This window comes from Zalophus californianus, chromosome 10 (genome assembly GCF_009762305.2).
Source record: "Zalophus californianus isolate mZalCal1 chromosome 10, mZalCal1.pri.v2, whole genome shotgun sequence".
In the NCBI taxonomy this organism is placed as follows: domain Eukaryota; kingdom Metazoa; phylum Chordata; class Mammalia; order Carnivora; family Otariidae; genus Zalophus; species Zalophus californianus.
This window is the reverse complement of record NC_045604.1, coordinates 1,993,270-2,015,451: the sequence shown is the minus strand read 5'-3', so window position 1 is coordinate 2,015,451 and position 22,182 is coordinate 1,993,270. Positions and strand designations below refer to the sequence as shown.

The following is a 22,182-nucleotide window of genomic DNA, read 5'->3' as shown; positions in this document are numbered from 1 at the left end:
TTCCCTCGGGGCTCTGGACAGGAATCAGCTCCAGGAACACCTGTACAAGTCCACTGGGTCACTGTGACGTGAGAGAATGGATGGAGATAGGGGAGAGCGGCTCAGTGGGCAGGTCGGGAGAGTGGGAAGAACACCAGCCACGGGGCCAGGTGTACCCTCCAAGGGAAGGCACCCCTGCAGGCCAAGCTAGTGAGCAGGGGAGGGAAGCTGGGGGCCTGCCTCGATTTGACCCCTGAGTTAAGCCTCTCTGGGGCAAGGGTAGATATGGAGGGGACAGGTTTGGGGCACCCCTGCCTTGGGCTGGGGCTGGCGATCAGACATTGGAGACAATGGTGCTCTGTCCCAGGGCGCTGGGGACGGCGGCTCCGTGTGCAGTGGCTGCGGCCCCTTTCAGGCGGCGGAAGCCGGCCGCCGAGGGGAATTCTCACGGCCACTAGCATTTGCATAGCCGGCTCGCCCGCCCGAGACATTGGCTCGCATTGTTCCCGCCGGCGCTGGCGGCGGCGAGCACGGGCCGGGGCGCGCGGGGCGGGCGGCAGGGCCAGACAAAGGGGCCGGGGCGCAGAGCCGGGAGGCGGCGGGTCGGGGTCCTGACGGTGGGAGAGAAATATCGGGGTGAGGCGGGGCGCCTGCCGAGTCCGTCTGCCCCGGTGCAGCCACCGACCCCCGCTTCGGACACCCAGGCCGTGTCTAATTCCTCCCCGAGCCGGAGCCGTGCGCCGTGATGTGAATCCCAACGGCACAGCTCAGGCCTTTCCCAGGCGGCGCGGTTCAGGCCAGGTCCTCCAGAGGTCAGAGGCCCGGAGGTACCCGGGAACCTAGCAGGTACCCCCTTGCCGCTGACACAGAACAGTGGCCACTTCCAGAAACCCTTCCCTCAGTTCCCTGCGGGCTTCCACGCTGACCTCAGTGCCGCCCGTCTCCCCCACCGGTGGGGCCCTGGAGGAGAGCGAGGGCCCCATGTCCTCGTCCATCATTGTCCCCAGAGCTCAGGCGCTGGGGCTGGACAGAGTTCATGAGTGGACAAGCATCTGATTGTGCTGCATTGAGAGTAATAATGGTGGTGATCAGAGGGGCTGTTCCTGAGGGGCAGAGGCCTCATTGTCCTGAAGGGGTGAGGAAAGAGCCCCCTTGGCCCCTGTCCCTGCCGTCTCCTTGACCGGCTCATCGTCACCCTGTTGACCCAGCCTGAATGGATGGGCCACCGTGCCGAGGACCAGCGGTGCTGAGCCGGGCTGTAGGGAAGATGGAGGAGGGGCTCCAGGGACACCTGTATTTTCCTGCCCTCTGAGCTCCCCGCTTGACAGCAGTGATGGTACCATCACCCCGTTCCCCATCACTCCCATCTCCCATCCCCCTCCTGCCCCCATCCCCAAACCACAGGTGATGGCTGGCTTCATGGCAGTCTGTAGGGTGCCCAGCAGCTTGCTGGGCGCTCAGGACCCAGTACCGGAGGGAGAGGGGGAAAAGCAATGACAAACCAGGCCTCTGGCTCGGGAAAGCTCAGCCCTGGACTGAGTCCCCTGAGCCAAGCTCAGCACTGTCTCCAGACCATGGGCGGCTCTGTGGGGGTGATGGAGCTTGGAACCCTCTGTCCCAGGGTGCTGTTGCGGTGCGGTCCCCACCCTGCTCCTCCATTCTCAGGGACCTCTGGGTGGGCCACCCCACAGTTTCTCCCTTGGAAGATGGCTGGCTAGCTGCCTTCCCCCAGAGAGGGGCTCAGTTGTCCCTCCAGGAAGCCCTCCTCCACTGAGCGGGGAGCAGTGGCTGGGATAGAGCAGGCCATACTTCGAAGCCTGGAGGAGATGTGGCAGCAGCGTGCCACAATTCTGCCCAGACTGAACCGGGGCACGAGGGGCTCGTCCTTTCGCTGAGCCTCCCTTTCCTAACAGGTTTTCAGGTCCCCTTGAGGACTGCTGGGGGCTGGGGGGGTGGGGCTCCAGTTTAGCGGCTGAGGCCCCAGGGGGCAGAGGGGGGTATGTGGCCTTGGCTCTCCCCCCGCCCCGCAGGGGCTGACAGGACAAGAGACCCTATTGCCATCTAGACAGTCACCCTTCTGCCCCAGCTCAGGGGCCTCCCCACGACACACCCACCCCGGCCAGCCGTGGGCGGCTCCCAGGAGGAAGGAGGAAGCCGATGGGCCTCGTGGGCAGGAATGGGTCCCCTGCAGCGCCTGTCCCTCGGGGTGCTCCCTGTTTCTCCCCTTTCCCTCAGCTCAGTGCTTGGCCTCCTTCCGCAGCCAAACTCAGTCCCCCAAGATTCCTTGCTGAGGGTGCCCTCTGCCCTTGACCCAGGGCCAGGCCCCAGGAACCTCAAGCCCTCACGTCCCTAGGTCTGAGTGGCTGTTGGTCTTGAGGGAGAGGTCTGTGGTGGGGCCCAGCTCCTGCCAGAAGCCTGGAGGGATGCAGGTCAGGCTGGTGGGGGGTGCTTCTCTGCTGCACAAGATCTGAAGCCCTAGAACCTGCCTGCCATCCGGGGGGAGGCTGGGAACTCAACCAGGCCCAGGGCAGGAATGCTGGGCCGCAGAGCGGAAGCAGGGGGAAGGACACCGGATTGGGGAGAGGGCGGAGGGTCAGGGCCGAGGGCCCTGCGCCGGGGCTGGAGCGCGCTCTGGTGGCCAGAAGACGTCAGGTGGCCAGGGCCCCCCCCCCCGCCCCCCCACAGCCAGGTTCCTGGCCCTTCCCACTGCCCTCGCCTCACACTCACAGGGGCAGAAGGCGTGCCTGGAGGCTGGCTACTTCCAGGGACTCAGTGGCAAACAACCCCTGTTCCCCTTCTCGGCCCCTGCAGGCTCCCGCGCAAGTCAGCAGTGGGAGCAGCTGCCATTCTGGGGCAGGAGGACCTCGCCAGCAGCGCGGCTGTCCCAGGACAGACTTTCTGGGAGAGAATGAGCTCCCTGTCCCTGGAGGCAAGCAAGCCCAGACTGGGCACCCACCTGGTAGAATTTGGCATTCTTGAGGGAGCGCCATGTGCCCAGTGAGGCAGAAGCTTGTTGGCACCGAGGTCCTTCCCCCCGGCCCCTGGCCCCCCCCCGGGTTTCCAACTTTGTGCGTTAGAGCCAGAGAGGAACTCCCCACATTCCCAGTGCACAAAAAGAAGTCGGAGTCCTTGGTACGGGTGGTATTTATCACCCCGACTGCAGGGCCTGGCACACACTTCGCTGTAACTGCCATGTCGGATGCCTCGCTAAACAGGCCCCGAGGGGTGGTGGTGTGTGTGGGGGGGCTGAGTTCTCCCCCGACCTCTGCCAGGTGCGGCCCCCCATCTCCCCACCTTCCACCGCCCTGGCCCCAGAGCCGCAGACACTCAGCCTTTCTTGCAGCAGGAGGGACGGCCTCTAGAAAGGAACTTCCCTCTGGTAGCCGGTACCATCTTCTTAAAGGAGACCATCCTCTCTCGAGGGCTAGAAGCAAGTTAGGCCCGGGTGTCTGGCTCCTCTGCCCTCAGGGGGCCCTGGGCTTCATCCTCAGGCTCCCCAGGCACCTGGAGGGCAGGGGTGGGGGAGCAGGTGAAGGGGCAGCTCCCGGGGGCTGAAGACCACAGCTGGGGGGGGAAGGGGTCCCCCAGAGGAGACTGAGCGGGCAGAAAGGAAAGAGGCAGGTGGGATCATAGAAGGGGAGGCCAGGAGGGAGGGCTCGGGTCTGAGGGGCTGCAGGCACGCTCACCTCCCAGTAAACCTGGTCCTCATAGCACTGGGGGTCCGGAGGGGAGCCCAGGAAGGGCAGCCTCAGCAGGAGCCCTGGTGGGGGGAGGGGGAGGGGCTGGGAGGCATGTGGTCTCCAAGGACACCTGCCACAGACAGAGCACAGCCGGATTTGGGGAGCATCTACTGTGCACGGGGCCCTGTGCCAAGGGCTCAGCAAGGCCCTTCCTGAGCACCCACCGCAGCCCCGCAAGCTGGACCTGACCCCCAGGTCACTGTGAAGGAAACGAGGCCAGAGAAGTCCAGCGCCTCGCCGGTTCCTACAGACAGTCATGGGCCCACTTGTGATGCTGCCGCAAACACCGTTCCTGAGCTTTCTGTGGCCTCCTCCCCAGGAAGGGGGCAGACGGTGTTGATTGAGTAAATAAGGAATTACATGAGGGAACGAATCCAATCTTGTTGGGGAATGAGAATCTGGGGGGAGGAGCAGGGAGGGGTGGGCACACTGAACCGCAGGTTTTATTTTGAAGGCCACAAGGAGCGAGGCCAGACACCGGGAAGGACTGTCCGACCGGGCATCAGTGGGCAGTCTGTGTGGGTGGACGGATCTGTGTTCCCGTCCCCGCCCCGCCCCCAGCCGGCACCTACCAGGAACCCGAGCTCGGCGGCCCCTTCAGAGCCTCAGCCTGAGGTCGGGCTGCCCTCTGGTGGGTGGAGTGGGCAGTACAGGGAAGCCAAGATCCCGAGAGGGACCCTGCTCAGCCCCTAGGGCGCCCCGCCCTCCTCTGGGCACCAGAGGGAACAGGTGCCCACTTCCAGACGAGGTTACCCCTGAACTCTACAACCCCAGCCCACACCTGGCACAAGGCAGGTGCTCAATGATTATGTGAGCAAATGAACGTCAGGGAGGTGGGATCCGGTGGCCCTTCCCTCCCCCCCAACACGCTCCTCTGTCTTCTGCGTCCCCCGGAGCTCCTGCCAGCCCCCGCCCCCAGCCAAGGTCACTCACCTCCGAGGCCCCCCCCCACAGAAGCAAACGTCAGTGTGACAAACAGCCCGAAGAGCTGGTGCATGGCCTGCGACGTGGCGGTGCGCTGGCCCACGGCAACGAGCGGAAACACGCTGTCTAGGCTGCAGGGAGAGGGGGTAGCTGCGGACCCGTGGCTGGAGCACCAGGTCAGCCCGCCAGCGCACTGCACTACCTCGTGCAGCGGCCAAAGGACTCACGGGAGCCCAGAACACCCTTTCACCCTCATGGGCCCGCAGACACCCAAACGCTTTTCAAGACTCAGTCTGAGGATTACTTTTGCCTGCCCTCTCCTCCGACCCCCGATGTGCAAACTGATCCTAAGGGTCATTATCTCTTCCTGTCCTTATCCATGAACGAAGGAATGAAAATAGACACTGCTTTTTGTGTTGGTCCACAAAAGGAGGAAGAGAGGGAGGGAGGTCACCCTGGGGGGTAATGACCTCAGGGCGGGTCAGGGATGGGGAGGACTCACCCTTCTCCGTAAGCTTCATGGGTGGCCAGCCCAGCCACAAGGACCCCCAGGAGGGCTCCCAGGACCCCAGGCATGCCATGGAGGTTGTGGACACCACATGTGTCTTGGACTTTGAATTTCGCCTCAAGGATGGGCTGGAGGACAGGACACAGTCATGAGTGCCCCTCCCCCCCGCCCCCCCCAAGCTGGTGGAGAGGTGGGAGGGAAGGCGCTGAGGACCCCCTGCTCTGCCCAGGGCGTGGGAGGTGTCTATACCGTGAGGAACTTGTACCCCAGCGTGGAGACCGTCCCAGCCAGGAAGCCAGCTGCCAGGGCCCCAAAGGGTGTCAGCATCATTTCACCTGCTGTCCCCACCACAACCCCTCCGGCCAGTGCGGCGTTCTGGATGTGGACCTGGGGGAGCACAGGGGCGGGGGGCACGGGAGGCCCTTCCAGATCGCACGCCCAGTCGGGCCCCACCCAGTCCACCACAGCGGCATCTCCTGCCTCTGGAAGTCCCTCTGCAATTTGATCTCTAACTCTCCTGCTGTCCTGTGGTCTCCTCCTGCGAGGACCCCACACACCTGGGCCCCGGGCCTGTGCCGCGTCCTGTTCCCCTGGAAAATGGGCCTTGCTGGGTCTCAGATCGCTCCTCCCCCGACCCATCCCTCGGCCTTTCCTCAGCCTCCACCCCTACCATGTCCAGCCGTCCGTGCTCCCCGACCAGGGCCGACAAGGCAAAAGTGCCAAGGGTGCTCGCCGTCAGGGAGTAGTATGTGTTGAGGGCTGTTCGGTGCTGCCCGTCCCCCAGCGTGGTGGGCGCAGAGTTGAAGCTGGGCCAGAAGATCCACAGGAAGATGGTGCCTAAATGGGGGGCAGGCCGGCAGAGTGAGAGGCAGCAGGTTGCCCCTGAGCATGCTCGGTGTCCTCACTCGTGACGTGGGGCTAACACCCCCCAGAGCCGGGGCCGCGTGGGGTGACGTGTAGGAAGCGCTCAGCCCATGGCCTAGCGGCCATGCAGTACCCAGCCAGGGGCTGCTATCAGGGGTACTGAGACAAGAGCCACTCCCCTGAGGACCACAGATGGCTGACATTTTCTTGTTAAGCATCAGAACAGGAAAGAAAAACAGGCAAAGGGCGCTACATGTCAGGCACCAAACTGGGAACTTGATATTCATATTAGGGAAATAATGTGCTTTAAAGCCTCACCCACCCCCTGGGGAGGTGGGCCCTACAAGGTGCAGGAGGGGGCCTCTGTCTGTGGGGCACCAGATGGACAGTCCTGCGCATGCTGGGGGAAGAACCCGAGGTCCGTATGTCCTGCCTCCCCGTGTGGGGTTCCCAGGCCAGTCCCGGAGGGTGGGGCGGAGCCAGGGGACAAGGTGAGGGGAAGGCTGGGGACCCCATAGGGTCGGGAGGCTTGGGAGACTGCCCCGCTGTCCTGAGTGGTCTTGGGTGTGCAAGATCACTTCTCCCTGCGGCCCCACGGCCTGCCGTGGAATCCAGCACACTCACACGTGTGTCCTCTGAGCGGCAAGCAGGGGGAGGGAGGAAGAGGCAGGGCTTCCTGCCTGGAAGGAGGGGACAGAGGAGAGCTGGGGTGTAAGCCTCCTGGGGAAGCACGCCTTCTTCGGGGAGCCCCGGACTTCTAGCCAAAACATCCACCTCATTTCACCACAGACCTGGAGGTGAGCAAGAAATACAAAACCAGCCTCTCTTTTTAGTGTGGGAATGGGCACTTTGGTCATTATTCAGGACCACCTATGAAAAAATAAAATCTCAATTTCCTTTCCTGCCCCGTTTGTGAAGGCAGAGAGGGGGGCAGAGGCCCAGGTAGGGGCACATGCTTGGAAGAGAGAGGTGGTGGGGGTGGTCAGACCCGACTGCTCCCAGCAGTGACCTGCGGGGGCCTCTGGGAAATCGCCTGGGGGGGGGGGCAGTGAGAGGGGCAGAGTCCTGGAGGTAGGAGATGGGGAGAATGGCAGGGGCGGCTAAGTCTGGCTTCTGACTTGGGGTGGGGGCTGAAGAGTTTTAAGCAAGGATTGGTGCAGTCAGACTTGGTTCAGAAAGGCCCCCCCAGGAACGGGTCTGGGGCATGTGCATACTCCAGGGCTGAGTTCCAAGAACCTGTCAAAAAAAAAACTGCTGACAATGATGAGCACAGATCCGGGGCTCTTGGGACCCCAAGGACTATAGGCAGCACCCTGAGACCTCGCCTGGAGGTGGTCCTCTCTGGCACCCCCGCCCCCGCCCCCCACCCAGGCAGGCCTCACCAATCATGGCAAAGAGGTCGGAATGGTAGACGGAGCCCTGGAGATGCTTGCTTTTCTCCAGCTGGGGCCGGTAGAGGACCCGCGAGAGGACCAGCCCGAAGTAGGCCCCGAACGTGTGGATAGTCATGGAGCCTCCTGCGTCCTTCACCTGGGGACACGGAGCGGAGGTGGAGGAGCAGCCCTCCGCCTCCCCCCTGGCCCCATGCTCTCCCTGCTCGGGGCCTGGCCCTGAAGGTCCCCACCCTCACCCCAGCCCCACCCAACTCACCCCCAGGAGACTGAGGAGCACAAACTCATTGATGCCAAACAGCACGGTCTCCAGCAGGGTCATGAGCAGCAGCTGAGCCGGCCCGGTCTTGCCCAGTACGGCACCAAAGGAGATGAGCACAGCCCCGGCACAGAAGTCTGCGTTGATCATGCTGGGGAGGCAGGACGGAAGGGTGAGAAGGGCGGGCGAGGGTGACTCTGCGGGGCTGGGGCTGGGGCTGGGTCAGGGCAGGAGGCAGGGAGCCTCGGCGTCCGGGCCCTTCCCTGGTAGGCAGGGAGGGCTCATATTGTCTTGCTCGGGGACGAGGAAAGCATTCTCAGGGAGGTTCTGTGACATAGAGAGCAAAGCCCACAAGGGGCGGAAGAACCAGATCCTGAACCACCAGCGCCTCTGAACCCCGTCCTTTTCCAGGAAGCTGTCCATCCGCCCAACAGCTCTTGGGTAAGAAGGGGCTTAAAGAGACGGGCAGGTGTGGCTGAGTGTGTGGGCGGCCGCGGGAACAGGCCGCACCTGGGACACATCCCCTGCAGGTCAGGGAGCCGACGGACAGGGCTGGGGCTGGCTCCCCCCACCGGGCAGGGGCCTCCCAGCTAGCCCAGGGCAGGGGAGGAGCCGGGGAGGCCACCGCTGCCCACCTCTCCACGCCAACATGGATGTGGCCCCCGTGCATGGAGTGAAAGAAGCCCTGGACGAGCGTGGACCACTGTAGGGCAAAGGCGGCCAGGAGGAAGGTGAAGCCCACACTGCTGAAGCCATAACGCTGCAGGAAGGCCATGAGGAAGCCGAAGCCCACGAAGACCATAACGTGCACATCCTGGAAACCTGCAGGGGACATTCGGGGCTGCTCCGGCCTCCACCCATCCCATCAGCCACCCTGCTGGGGCTGGGAGGGGGGGCAACTCTCACCAGCTAGGGCCGCCTGGAGGCTGGAGCTGAGCCTCTGAAACTCCCCAGCTGCGGCAGGGCCTCCCAGCCTGGGTCGCCCGTGCAGAGCTGGCCGGCTCGGAGCAGTGGGACCCAGACCCTCTCTGCTGTCCCCGTGTTGGAGCCGAGGCTTCTGCTCTCTTCTCTGGCGTGTCCTTGGGTCTCCTACACCTGCCTGGCAGGCAGTCCTGCCCGAGCTCTCTCCTGCTGCGGTCCCTGCCCCTCCAAGCTCCAAATCATCTCCCCCTTCAGGCTTGGTCCAATTTTCCCTTTCTGCTGGATAGTCCTCCTCCACGTCTAATCTCCATCCCTCAGACTTCAGAATCCGTACCTCTCCATTTTTTTTTTTAAGATTTTATTTATTTACTTGGCAGAGAGAGAGACACAGCGAGAGAGGGAACACGAGCAGGGGGAGGGTCAGAGGGAGAAGCAGGCTCCCCGCGGAGCAGGGAGCCCGATGTGGGGCTCGATCCCAGGACCCTGGGACCATGACCCGAGCCGAAGGCAGTCGCTTAACCATCTGAGCCACCCGGGCGCCCCCGTACCTCTCCATTTTGAGGATTTTAAACTTTCTAAAAATAATTTATGAAATGGCTTTATTTATTTATTTACTTATTTTTGGAAAGAGCTCTAATTGTGAACAGGGATTTCCTCGGGGACAGGAACGGAACGGAGCGGTGGGGGTGGGGTGCTGCGGGCACACCAAGCTATTGGCGACCCCTGGATTTGTGCGATATAGAGGCTTGGGGAAGGAGGGTTCCGCTTTTCCGTGCATTTCTTTCTATAATCTGAATATGTTAATTTTATAGACGAATTAGTTGAATTTTTTTAAGTGTCAGTGAGGTTCCCGGACAGGGAGACTATAGCCTTTCTGTTTGCTTTCTGGGATGCATGCGTGATAGACGAGGGGAATACAAATCATCTACGGTGATGCTGGAAATGAGATACGTACAAGGAGTTCGCTTCAGTATCCGTGTGTTCTGCACCCCCCTCCCCCAGCCGCCGTGTAAATAGGGTTTGAGACGCGACCTAGGGAGACCCTCAGCCCGCCTGGCCCTGTGAGCTCTGCCTAGAGTAATTCCGTGCTGTATCTTTGGCTTTTACTGAGAAATGCTAGAGAAGGAGTCTCATGAGTGCTGTCAGAAGTCACAGTGTAAATAAGCTATTGAGAAACAGGGTCAACTCTGACCCTAAACCCCCCTTTTATAGTTCCGCGTGAGAAATTTCTCTTGGAACTTAGTGCTGGCAAATGTCACTTGCCCCAGGAAACCCAGCGGCTTTCCCTGCATTCCTGCAACGGAACTTTACCAGGACCTGGAGTGCCAGGCTCTGGGGACACGGCTGTCACAGCAGCCCCTGTCCCTGCCCTCATGGAGCGTGCAACACAGACCTCAGGGACCCAGGGAACCACTCACACGAGCCTTCCTAGCCTCTGATGAGAACACATGATTGATCATACTTCCCTTTTCTCTTGGCTGCCTGGAAGCTCGGAGCCACACTGGCCTCGCAGCTGGGACGACTGAGGCACTTACTAATCACTGTTCTTCATTATTTATGTTCTGCTTCCCTGCTTTTCTTCTCTCGTACTCATCACGTTTTTGTTGTAAATGACCTCAAACCTCTTGTAGAAAGAGGCAGGTCATAAAGGGGAAAAAATTATGGTCACCTTTTTGTTTCATCTGAAGAAGCACCGACAGGCCAAAAATGTATTATTGAACCGTAGAACGTGACCCATAACTTCGAGAGATGCAAACTTTTTTTGCTTTTTTGTGCTGGGTGTGGGCTGACTGGGAACGGGTTTGCAAGCCCCTGGCAGAGGGTTGGGTGGGTGCTGGAAGCGGGGGTCTGCAGCTCAGTTGCCCCCCCCCCAGCTGCCATGGGGGGTAAGGGTCTGGAGGCCCACTGGCCTTGCTAAAAGTCCCCAACACCGTGCCACTTCTCCAGCCCTGTGCACTCCCGAATCACCCAGCTCTCTCTTCCCTCTCAGATCTTAAAACCCAAGAGAAAAGAAGCATCACCTATAAGTCAGCCTGCAACCTAAGTTCTTTGAGGCCTCACTGTCTGGCTTCTTTTCTTCTTGTGCAAACAGTAAAGTTCTTTTGTCCAAGGACAGCAGGACAGCAAAGGCGGCTGGGTTGCCGGGCTCTGTGCCCCTGACGTGCAGAAACTGCCCCAGAGCTTGTCTTAAGTGGCAATAATATTTACATCTCCCACCCTGGGCTTGTTTTCAATCAAAACTCAGTCCCTTGACCTTTCAACTGGGGGAGTCTAAACACTAAGAAATCTCCTTCACTGGGGAACATTCTGCAGACTGTCCATCGGCTGTGGCCACCAAACCTAAGCACCTCTGGTTGGAGAGAAGATAAAAGTCCCCTAGAGATACCCATTACCCTCCCTCCTTCCCTACTGCCTCTCCCTGACCCACTGGATGGCTCCTGAACAAAATAACAAGGAACAAGGGGACCGTTAAAGCTGGATTGTGGGTGGGGCGACTGGGTGGCTCAGTCGTTAAGCGTCTGCCTTCGGCTCAGGTCGTGATCCCGGGGTCCTGGGATCGAGCCCCGCATCGGGCTCCCCGCTCCGCGGGAAGCCTGCTTCTCCCTCTCCCACTCCCCCTGCTTGTGTTCCCTCTCTCGCTGTGTCTCTCTCTGTCAAATAAATAGATAAAATCTAAAAAAAAAAAAAAAAAAAAACCGCTGGATTGCGTGGCCACGGACAAGCCACTTAACCTCCTGAGCCCTGGTTTCCTCATCTGTAAAGTGGGGCTATAAACATGAGGAGCAGAGAAAAGGGAATGGTGAGCTGGGGAGGCTGCCTCCTCTCACACTCTTCTCCCTCCTGCCCTATTCTCCTATTAGAGGTCACACCCCCTCCCCCACGTCTTCCAGTTAGATCCTGATTCCGAAACCCCTGTCCCCGAAGGTAAGGTCTCAGAGGCGTGTGACGCAGGACCCGTCCATACTGCTTTCTTAGACTCTTTCTCATGGTTGCTGCTGTGTCCCATCAACCTGTCTTTTCTCCTCTTTCTTATTTTCCATGACTAGCCTCATGGGACAGGAGGGGCTTGCGCAGCTGGGCAGCCAAGAGCCCTGGCTCTAGCCTGGCTAGCTGGCTAGCCCCATGACCTCTCTGGCCGTCTCTCCACACCTGAGGGGAGTGGACCAGACGGGCTCTGAGGGCCCTTCCTGCAGTGAGAGGCCAGACAGAGCCTCAGAGCAGCCATGTCCTTGGCACTGGCTAGTCCCACAGCTCAACACCAGCTGCAGAACTCCCTTTCATCTCCCGAACCAAAGGGCCGTGGCTACACCTCCCTCTGGCCCTGACCCCTTCCCCTGGACTCAGGGGCAGGGGAAGACCCGGCTCATCAAAGCCCCAGGCTCCAGAGGGGAGCTTCCCTCCGCCCCGACCTTCCCCCACACCAGGGTCCCAAGTCCACAGGGATAGAAACCTAGGGCAGCAAAGAGGTAAGATCCCCACTCCATTCCCTTTCCTGCAGCCCAGGGAGAGCTGTGTGTCCCAGGAGAGCCCCCCCCCCCCCCGCTGCAGCAGAGGGGCGACAGGCTGGGGCGTTTCGGGGGGAACCTTGAGACAAGCAGGGCGTCAAGGCCTTGAGTGAGGCCCAGGGGAGGAGCAAATGCGGGGTCCTGGCGGGCAGCCAGGTCAGACCCTTGGACAAGAGCTTACTTCTCTCAGCCTGGGGGCTGTTCCCTCCCAACTCTCTATCTGTCTGGACAAATGCACCCCCTGGGAGTCTGCCATCCCAGCCTCTGTGGCTCACCTTGTGCAGACAGGGCTGACGTGAAACATGGGAAGGAGGAGCTGCAGACCCTCTGCCGAGGACGGCTGGGGGCCTGCGGGTCTGGAGGTCTGGCAGTCTGGCACTTCTTGCTCAGGCCCAGTGCCTCTCACCCTCTATGTCCTCAGCATCAGGAACCTCATTGTGTCGGGGTTGGGACTGGGAGAGGGTCAGGGCAGCCTGCCACCAGCTCAGCGTATGAAAAGCAGGGTAATGACAACCTGGAGTTTTATAGGAGACTCACACTCTGGGCCTTGTTTGAATGTACATCCCTCAAACTGAGGCATCCTTCTCCCCATTGCCCTGATGCGGAACACTGAGGCTGAGAGAAGCCGTGCCCAGGAGTGGTGATGAAGTCTAGCGATCTGGTATCTTTGGTCCCAGCTGCTCAGGGCCTGAGCTGCAAGAGGGGGGGCCCCAATCTCTTGTGAGAGGCTCTGTCCCCAGCAGGGGATGTTGCTTGGGATGCTTGAGTCCTAGTCCCTGTTCTGTCATTCACCTGGTGGGCGATCATGAGCAAGTCACAAGCCCTCTGAGCCTCAGCTTCCTCCCGGAGGAAGTGGGCTAATGGCCCTGCCATGCTTCCTTCTCAGGACTGGGGGCTGAAGCTCTGCGGCTGAGCTCAGACTCTGACTCTGGAAGGGCCCGTTTTGAGTGGCTGGGGAGGAAATGCCTGAGTGTCACGAGTCTTGGCTGCCTTCAGAGCGAGCACCTGCCATTACCACCTCCTGCACACCACTCCCTACCTCCCTTGCCAGGGAGGATTCTCTTTCCTGTGATCAGGGTGGAGGCCCTGGAAAGGCAGTCTCTGGAACAGCCCTGCAAAGCTCAATTAGGCCAACGGGGAGGCGAGACGGGGAGCACTTAAAAGCTCAGATCTGGTTTTGAATCCCAGCTCCCTCAACTTGGACAGCCCGAACCTTAACCAGCCACGTAGTCTCCTCGAGGCTGGGTTTCCCCATCTTTGTCTACTTCATGGACTAAATGAGATAATGCATGTGCCGCCCTCAGCACAATGCCTGGGACACCGCAGACACCGAGAAAGGCTGTTATTATAAATCTGGGTCACCTTCCTCCCGGAGCCAGAGGGTTGCCCTCCTGGGGTAGATACAGACGCCCGAGACACCGCGGACCTCGGGCTCTTTGCTCCCCGCGCCCTCACCCGCACTCACTTGGGTAGCGAAAGTAAAATTCATTGTCCGCGTTACTGTGGTTGCCCCAGTGCCAGAGGGCGGCGTCGGTTTCGCGGTTGTAGCGGACGAAGACCGCAAAGAGGATGGCGGTGGCGCCCTGGAGGAGGAGGCACAGCAGGGGCAGCTGGAGTCGCCGGCCCGTGGCGCGGCGGGGGGACCCGGCCATGGACAGGGGCTTCCAGTCCCCGGCTCCGACTCCGGCTCGGGCTCCGGCTGGGGCTCGGGCGCACAGGGCAGACACTCCCCCGCAGGGCGGGCAGGTTCCCCCGGAGCCAGGCCCCGCCTCCCAGAGCCAGGCCCCGCCCACCAGAGCCAAACCCAGCCCCGCGCCGAGGCTCAGCCCCGCCCCCAGAGCCAGGCCCCGCCCCCCGGAGCCGGACGGAAGCCCACGCCAAGGCTCAGTACCGCCGCAGCTCGAAGCCCGAGCCCCGGCAGGTGCGGAACCAGGACGGCGAAGGCCTGGGCCCAAGGCCTGAGGTGGGGCAAGGGCCGGGCGGGGAGGGGGCGTCAGGACCCCCAGGTCCTGTCTCCCTTGGCCCAGGTGCGCCTCGCGCTGTTCGGGTTGGGACAGGTCCTTGGAGATGGCCTGTGACCTGCCCTGATGGGGCACAGCTGAGGGACCTGGTGAGAATGGGGGGGATGGGGGAGGACCCTGCCCCTCAAACGTGGTGTTAGTTTAGAGAGTGTTTCCCAAGGAATAAGAGGCCCTTTAAGGCGTGGGCCTGGCCCCCTCCAGGGTTAACACCAGAGACAGTTGAGGGATTACTCAATCTTTTCCCAACTGAAAAAGCCAGATGGAGGAGAATGGAGGTAAAGAGGCGCTGTCCAGGGGCGCCTGGGTGGCTCAGTTGTTTAAGCGACTGCCTTCAGCTCAGGTCATGATCTCAGGGTCCTGGGATCGAGTCGCACATCGGGCTCCCTGCTCGGCGGGAAGCCTGCTTCTCCCTCTGACCCTCCCCCTGCTTGTGTTCCCTCTCTCGCTGTCTCTCTCTCTCTCTCTCTGTCAATTAAATAAATAAATCTTAAAAAAAAAAAAAAAAGAGGCGCTGTCCAGGCATTGATGATTAACCCGGCCTCAGCAGCAGAGTCTCTCCCCTGGGCCCCAAGCCTCCTAGGCCTCCCACCCTTGTCTGCACCCCAGCACGCCCAGCAGCTGGCCAGGCTGACAGCTGGGCTCCCTGTGCGCCTGCGTGGATATGAGGAGACCTGGCCTGCCTCAGCAGCTGGAAAGAAAGGAAGCTGGATGGAGAAGGGTCTTCTCGGCCCCGAGTCAGGAGCCACCTGCAACATGAGCAAGGTCTACATCGGCCGGGGTCCAGGAAGAGAGACGGTGAGGACACAGACTGACACCTACTGAGAGCCAGGCTTTGGAGATGAACCATATGACCCCTCCCTCCAGGAGCCACTGTGCAGTTGGCAGACCAACACCTAGGAGGGAACTGAATTCGCAGTGGGGTGAATGTGTGACCTTAGGAAGTACAGAGGCCACGGGGGCCCAGGAGGAGAGGCAACAGAACCCATGGCAGCGGGGATCAAGGTGGGCACAGATATGAGCTGCTTCCTGGGAGGTCATGTCTGCAGGCAGTCTAGAAGGACAACCTAGAAATTGGACAAGCAATGAAGGAGGAGGGGACATTTCAAAAGGGGACCTGCAAAGACAGAAGCCTGCCATGGGAGTGTCCAGTGTGTTCAGGGACTGAAGCTGGGGAGGGGGGGAGTCTAGAAAGGCCTTGAAGGTGCTGCTGAGGCACGTGGCCTCTACCCCGTGGGCGCGGGGCCCCTGGAGGGCTCTCACAGGTGGAAGACCCTGGCACTATTGGTTCTGACACCGGTGAGCCACAAGGGGCTTCAAAGAAGAAAAGCTGAGGGGTGTCTCAATGGGGCTGGTGGGAGGGGAAGCCCTCCGTCCACCCTGCTGCCCAGCCTACTCTGAGGGGGCTGTTGTGTGGGAGGGGCTTCTCAGTGTTTGCAAAGAAGTACCAGACCCCTGTCTGAAGGAAGAGCTACCATTCCCAGAGGATGTGGTCTGGGCTCACAGCGACCAGCCACCCCCCAGAGCAGATGCAAAGTGGGGCTCCTGCCAGCAATGTGCAGGGACAGGGGTGACAGTGCAGTCCCTGACCCTCCTCCTTGCTTCCCTTTCTGCCTTTTGTGCAGTTCATCTCCTCTCCCCTTCCTGCCATGGGTTTTAGCCTCCAGCCTAGCGTGGACTCTGGGGGACAGCTGGATTCTAGGTGTCTAGCTTCCTGACCTAAGTCAGTGCCCAGCCAAGCAGGCCTGGAAGGGCAGGGGTCAGCCTCTGTGGTACGGCTCCCAGCAGGCCAAGCAGGCTCTCTGGCCTTCAGTGGCCCCTGGCCCTTGGCCCAGAGGCTCTCTGTCACTACTTGGTCAGCAGGAAGGCTGTTTTCTAGCTCCTTCTGCAGGGGTTGGGGGTGGGTGGGAGATGTCTGGTCAGCAGCCTTTGGGTAATAATTCTTCGACAATTCATCTGGGGTATGCTCCCAGGCCCAGCCTTCTGCCCCAGGGATGCGGCTTGCTTCCTGGGCACTGTCTGGGAGTGGGGGCTACTCTGGGTTGTCCAGGCAGGGTCTGGACAGGCCCTACAAGGGGAAGAGCCCTCATAAGCTGCAGAACCAGGGAGAGCAAGGAGGAGTGGGCTGGGCCCTCCCAGCATCTTCTGGGAGCCTCTCCCCTCTCTGTCTCACTTGTCTCTCTTAGTTTCTGAGTGCCTCTGGATCTCGGATTCCCCCTCCTCTGCTGGTTCATTCATGCATCCAACAACTATTCACTTACTACCAACCTTGGGCCAGGGCCTGGGTCTATGACCCGAGATTCTAATCAACATGCATAACTCAGGGGGGTCCAGTGGGTCCTGGAGGTCGAGAGGGACCTCCACTGGATCTACTGGATGTCGGGAGGTCTAGAGGGAACCCCCAGAAGGGCCAGAATAGGTGGGCCAGCCTGTGGAGAGTAGACATCTGGGCAACATCTGTTTGCCAACCTGTATGGAAAGATCATTATATTTTAACAACTAGTGGTACCAGCTTGGTACTACCACCCCTGGCCCAGCAGAGGGCAAGATCCTGACAGACCTCCCCTTCTGAGGGCCCCCCTGACAGGCCTCCACCTGTGAGGACTCCCCTGGCCCACTACCCAGAAAGAAGAGGCTCCATCCAAGTGACGTCAGGGCCCCTGCCTCCTCTGGGCCTGGAAGCTCTGGTGGAAGGGGGGGGGGGGGGCTCTGTTTCTCAATCCTCCCTCCACCTACACCACCCCCGAGGGGCCCCTGAGTCTGCTACCAGCGTCCATCCTGCTGCCTGGGGGTCTGCCCCATCTCGGACCTCCCTTCTCCAGTTCCCACCCGTGGCCAGCTGGGCGCCTGGAGGATGGCCAAGGGGACTGCCGTGGGCTGCCTGCCCCAGCCTGGCGGGGCCTGGCGGTCTGTGGGGACCGAGGCTTGGGTTACTGAGTAACGCAGGGGTGCATGCAGCTGCTCTCCACGGGGGTCACCTCCTCCTGGCTCCCTGTTCTCTCGGCTCAGGAACCCCCAAAGCCACCTGGCTCCTGTAGCTCCCTGAGCTATTCACAGCATCATGGGAGCCAAAGAGACAAGTGGCAAAGCACCAGAGCCTCTAAGACTCGTGTTGGTGCGTTCCTTCACCCTCCAGAGCCTCAGCGGGGCCCCCGGCAAGTACTGAGTCCTCTGTGTCCGCTTCCTCGTCTGTAGGAGCGGTTTCGAGGAGGCCCAGAGTGGATGTCGAGTGCTGGCGTCTTGTAAGCTTTGGCAAGTGGGGCCATCAGTACTGTCTGGAGTGGCTGAGCAGACAGAACAAACGACTGACTCCAGCACACTGTGGGGCACACAGTGACTCGGGAGAGCAACAGGCGGAGGGACAGTCTCCACGCATGCTCCTCTCAGAACTGGAGGGGGTGAGTAGTGGGGGCCAGGGGCCTGGGAAAAGCACATTCCGGAAGGGCCATCCGACCAGCAGCCCCAGTGACAGGACAACTCATGGACAGAGGAGATCCGGGGAAAGGCAGAGCCAGCCTTCATTCCACAAACACACTGAGCACCTGCTGTGTGCCAGGCGCTGTGCTCGGGGTTGGGGGGCGGCTGGAGAGAGAGAGAGAGACTGAGCCCCTGCCCTCAGGGGATGTAAATGAACTGGCTGGATCAGGCTGCAGAGAGCTGTCCTGGGGACAGGCGGGGGGCACTAACCCGTGGTGGGGTGGTCAGGGAAGGCTTCCCAGAGGAGGTGATGCTTACTTTGAGATCTAGCCTAATTTCACAGCTGGGGCAGAGGAAGGGGTTCCTTTTTGTGCAGCGCTCTAGTATGAAGAGAAAAGAGGCTATATTAGAGAGCTCCTCGATGCCCATTTTCTGGGGCTGGACGAACTGCAGACCTCAGACCCTCCTGAAGACCACCGCCACTGCAGCGCCGTGTAAAACATTGCTGTATTTACATACACAGCATGGTGAAACTTAGACATGGCTTTCTCTGCCCAGGGCCTCACCATCTTAGTGTGCACATAAAAGACCGTCAGATCGTTTTTGCTTAAGCTTCCTTCATCTGTAAAATCAAAATGACAGTACCTTGAAAAAAGTTTGTCAGGAGGCAATGATCTCAAGTCCCGTTTTTTTCATGCATTTAACACTCTACCTGCATTCCTGTGATGGGCCAGGTGCTGTGCTGGATTCTGGGGTTCTGGGGGTTGTCCCTGACGCTCCGCCGCCACCGCACGGGACAGAACTGAACTCTGTTCTCAGGACGCCAAGACGGAGGAGACGATGTCTCAGTTGCTAAGGCTTGACGGTAGCCCTGTTTCCGAAATACAATCCTAGCCTTTCCTGCTGGGGGTCTGGGGTCAATTCCTGACAGTAGAAGTTTTGGGAGACAGCAAAGTGCAGAAGGTAATGGCATAGCCTTGGAACGTGGGGACATAGGTCAGAGTCTCAGCTTTGTCCCAGAGAGATTTTGCACAAGTTGCTTACCAAGCCTTGAACCTCGCCTGTTACAGGGAGAGAACTCACCTCCCAGGGGTTGTTGTGAGGATGAATGTCCATGAAGCACGTGACCCGCAGGGTGTCCTCAGCAGCAGAGCTCATGGTAATTACTGTTGTTAATAAGGAAACACTCAAGTAAACGGTATGGCCATTTCTTTGCCTTCCGTTCCTCCTGCTACCTGCCTTAGGGGAAATCTGTGCACTGGTAGGGATGTCTGGAGGCTGGCCCTCAGTCCTTAGTTTTGAGCACAAAACGAAGGGTGTTCATCTAACCCTCAAGTGCCTGAGTGGGGCCCCTTAAGAGAAAAGCCAGGAGGGAATGTGGCATGCGGGGGCAGGCGGCTTGCTCAGGGTAATGGGTCGTGTGGGTGTGACCGCAGTTAAAGGGGCGGGGGACAGAACACCACGTGTAGTCTCCCCCCCTCCCCCCCCTTCTCTTCCTCCCAAGTGCTCCCAAGGACTCCACCACCACCATGGAACCAACCAGAACGACAGTCCATTCCGGACCGGCCGGCAAAGCTGGCTCACATCCTACCGCTTTCCCCCGCGGGGAGTCCAGGGACTCCCTCTCCTGGGCCAGCCCCATGCTCCCTGCCAGTCTTCCCCAAACATAAGTTTTGACGAACACCTCTCTTGTCTGGAAAGGGAGCAACTGAGCAGAAATGTTCTTCACATATGACCCAGGACGGAACGACTGTAGAGCAGATTTCTGCCCGGGGCCTGGTGGGGGACGTCCACTGCAGGGCGGGAACAGCCGGGATGGAGGTGGTGAGGTGTGTCCCTTCCGTCTGACAGGGGCTGCTGCCTCTAGGAAGCTCCTGGCTGCAGGAGAGGGACTGGACTGGGCTGTGAACACCGGAGAACTTCTCCTTGTCTAGTGCACACTTAGGACAAGGGCTGCCCGCTCTGGGTCTCCGTCCTGCAGGCCTGCCAGCACACCAGGCCCCTGAGACATAGGCGGGATGTGAAATCTGGAGCTCTTGATGCTGGTAAAAGCAAAGTCATAGCTGCTCTGCCTTTCATTCATAGCTGTTTATTGAGCCACACTTTGTAAGGTCAAGCAGGCCTGGCTTTGCCCCTGGGGATACAGCAGTGAACAAATAAAGACACTGACCTTGCCCTCAAGGAGATGCTTTTCTAGAGGGGGAGACTCAGGAAACACACACAAATAGCTATATAAGATGCCCTAAGAGGTTTGATGTAGGTTGAGCGAGAGGATGAAGTGATGGAAGGGAAGGGGGTGTGAGGCCAGATTGCCGGGGAAGTCCTCGGGAGACGCAGGAGATGCAAGCAGGAAGCCGGAAAGGGGCTCCTACAGACCCCTGGGCAGAGGGAACAGCAAACGCACCACCCCTGAGGTGGAACAGCATGGAGGGCAAGGCGGCTAGTGTGGTGAGCAAGGAGGCAGTGCAGGGAGGCATGGGCCAGACACGTAGCACTCAAGGCCCTGGTAAGGAGTGTGACCTTCCCGTGAGGATAATAGGGAGCAACTGAAGAGTTAAGAGCAGAGGAATAATATGATCTGATTTACTATTTTTTTTTTTTAAGATTTTATTTATTTATTTGACAGAGAGAGAGAGAGACAGCGAGAGAGGGAATACAAGCAGGGGGACTGGGAGAGGGAGAAGCAGGCTTCCGGCTGAGCAGGGAGCCCGATGTGGGGCTCCATCCCAGGACCCTGGGATCACGACCTGAGCCAAAGGCAGATGCTTAATGACTAAGCCGCCCCGGCGCCCCTGATTTACTATTTTAAAGGACCTTCTGGCTGCCCAGGGGGCATGAGTGTAGGGATAAGTGGAAGCAGGCAGCCAGTCCAGAGACCAGCACCACAATCCAGGCAAGAGCCGGTAGTCATGGTAACATGGAGAAGACAGAAGCAGTTGGGCTCTGGGTAGATTTGGAAGCTAGAACTGACAGGGCTTACTGAAGGACTGGACATTGAGTGAGAGAAAAGGAGTCCAGATTCACGTTTTGCATGGGGATGTCCAGTTGTTCCAACACTACTGAAAAGACTATCCTTTCTCCATTGGATTACCTTTCCTCCTTTGTCAAAGAGGAGTTGGCTATATTTATGTGGGTCTATGTCTGGGCTCTCCATTGTGTTCCATTGGTCTGTTTGTCTAGCCTTTCACCAATACCACACTCTCTTGACTAGTGCAGCTTTATATGAAGTCTTGGAGTCAGGGAGCATTTCTAAGATGCTCCAACTTTGTTCTTCTTCAATATTGTGTTGGCTATTCTGGGTCTTTTGCCTCTCCGTACATACCTTACAATAAGTTTTTCAATATCAACAAAATAATTTGCTGGGATTTTGATTAAGATTACATTTAACCTATAGATCAAGTTGGGAATGGGGTGCCTGGGTGGCTCAGTAGGTTAAGTGTCCCGACTCTTGATCTTGGCTCAGGTCTTTTTTTTTTTTTTTTAAAGATTTTATTTATTTACTTGAGAGACAGAGAGAATGAGAGAGAAAGCACATGAGATGGGGGGAGGGTCAGAGGGAGAAGCAGACTCCCTGCTGAGCAGGGAGCCCGATGCGGGACTCGATCCAGGGACTCCGGGACCATGACCTGAGCCGAAGGCAGTCGCTTAACCAACTGAGCCACCCAGGCGCCCTTGGCTCAGGTCTTGATCTTAGTGTTGTGAGTTCAAGCCCCGCATTGGGCTCCACACCCAGCGTGGAGCCTACTTTAAAAAAAAAAAAAAAAAAGATCAAGTTGGGAAGAACTGATGTTTTATCAACACTGAGTCTTCCTATCCATGAACATAGATTATCTTTCCATTGAGCATGACTTAAACTTTTTTTTTTTTTTTAATTGAGGGGCACCTGGGTGGCTCAGTTGGTTAGGTGACCAACTCTTGATTTTAGCTCAGGTAATAATCTTAGGGTTGTGAGATCAAGCCCTGCATCAAGCTCCGAGCTCAGTGCAGAGTCTGCTTGAGATTCTTTCCCTCTGCCTCCCCCCACCCCAACTGGCTCTCTCTTTGTCTCTCAAAAATAAAAATAAAGGGGCACCTGGATGGCTCAGTCAGTTAAGTGTCTGACTTCAGCTTAGGTCATGATCTCATGGTCCTAGGATTGAGGCCTGTGTCAGGCTCCCCCCTTAGCAAGGAGTCTGCTTCTCCCTTTCCCTCTGCCCCTCCCCCCACTCATACTCCCTCTCTCAAATAAATGAGCAAAATCTTTTTATTTTTTTAAAGATTTTATTTATTTTTTAAAAAGATTTTATTTATTTATTTGACAGAGAGAAGACAGCGAGAGAGGGAACACAAGCAGGGGGAGCGGGAGAGGGAGAAGCAGGCCTCCCGCGGAGCAGGGAACCCGATGTGGGGCTCGATCCCAGGACCCTGGGACGATGACCCGAGCCGAAGGCAGATGCTCAACAACTGAGCCACCCACGCGCCCCAAGATTTTATTTATTTATTTGAGAGAGAGAGAGAGAGGGAGGGAGAGCACGGAGGAAGAAGCAGACTCCCCACTGAGCAGAGAGCTGGATACGGGGCTCAATCCCAGGACCCTGAGATCATGTCCTGAGCCAAAGACAGATGCTTAACTGACTGAGCCACCCAGGTGGCCCAGCAAAATCTTTTTTTTAAGA

The 22,182-nt window shown here is 58.9% G+C and overlaps 1 protein-coding gene across 2 annotated transcripts; it reads right to left on the bottom strand.

Annotated features, from left to right (window-relative positions):
* Positions 1 to 3,111: 3,111 nt before the first annotated feature.
* Positions 3,112 to 13,811, bottom strand: RHBG (Rh family B glycoprotein). Of its 2 annotated transcripts, XM_027610824.2 has the most exons (10): positions 13,558 to 13,811; positions 8,301 to 8,487; positions 7,666 to 7,816; positions 7,398 to 7,545; positions 5,822 to 5,988; positions 5,401 to 5,538; positions 5,146 to 5,279; positions 4,653 to 4,774; positions 3,666 to 3,739; positions 3,112 to 3,483 (listed from the first exon to the last, which is right to left on the bottom strand). In XM_027610824.2, exons 1-10 carry the CDS (start codon positions 13,742 to 13,744, stop codon positions 3,415 to 3,417), a joined length of 1,377 nt encoding a protein of 458 aa, XP_027466625.2. In that variant the 5' UTR covers positions 13,745 to 13,811; the 3' UTR covers positions 3,112 to 3,414. The 2 variants fall into 2 exon arrangements, with proteins under 2 accessions (XP_027466625.2, XP_027466626.2); XM_027610825.2 differs by lacking the exon at positions 5,401 to 5,538.
* Positions 13,812 to 22,182: the final 8,371 nt, after the last annotated feature.

Coding starts and splice junctions, on each gene's coding strand:
- RHBG (XM_027610824.2), bottom strand. CDS start 13,744: ATGGCCGGGTCCCCCCGCCGCGCCACGGGCCGGCGACTCCAGCTGCCC. Junction 4,775..5,145: donor CATGAAGCTTACGGAGAAGG/GTGAGTCCTCCC, acceptor CTCTCCCTGCAG/CCTAGACAGCGTGTTTCCGC. Junction 3,740..4,652: donor TGTGGGGGGGGGCCTCGGAG/GTGAGTGACCTT, acceptor TCCCCCCACCAG/GGCTCCTGCTGAGGCTGCCC.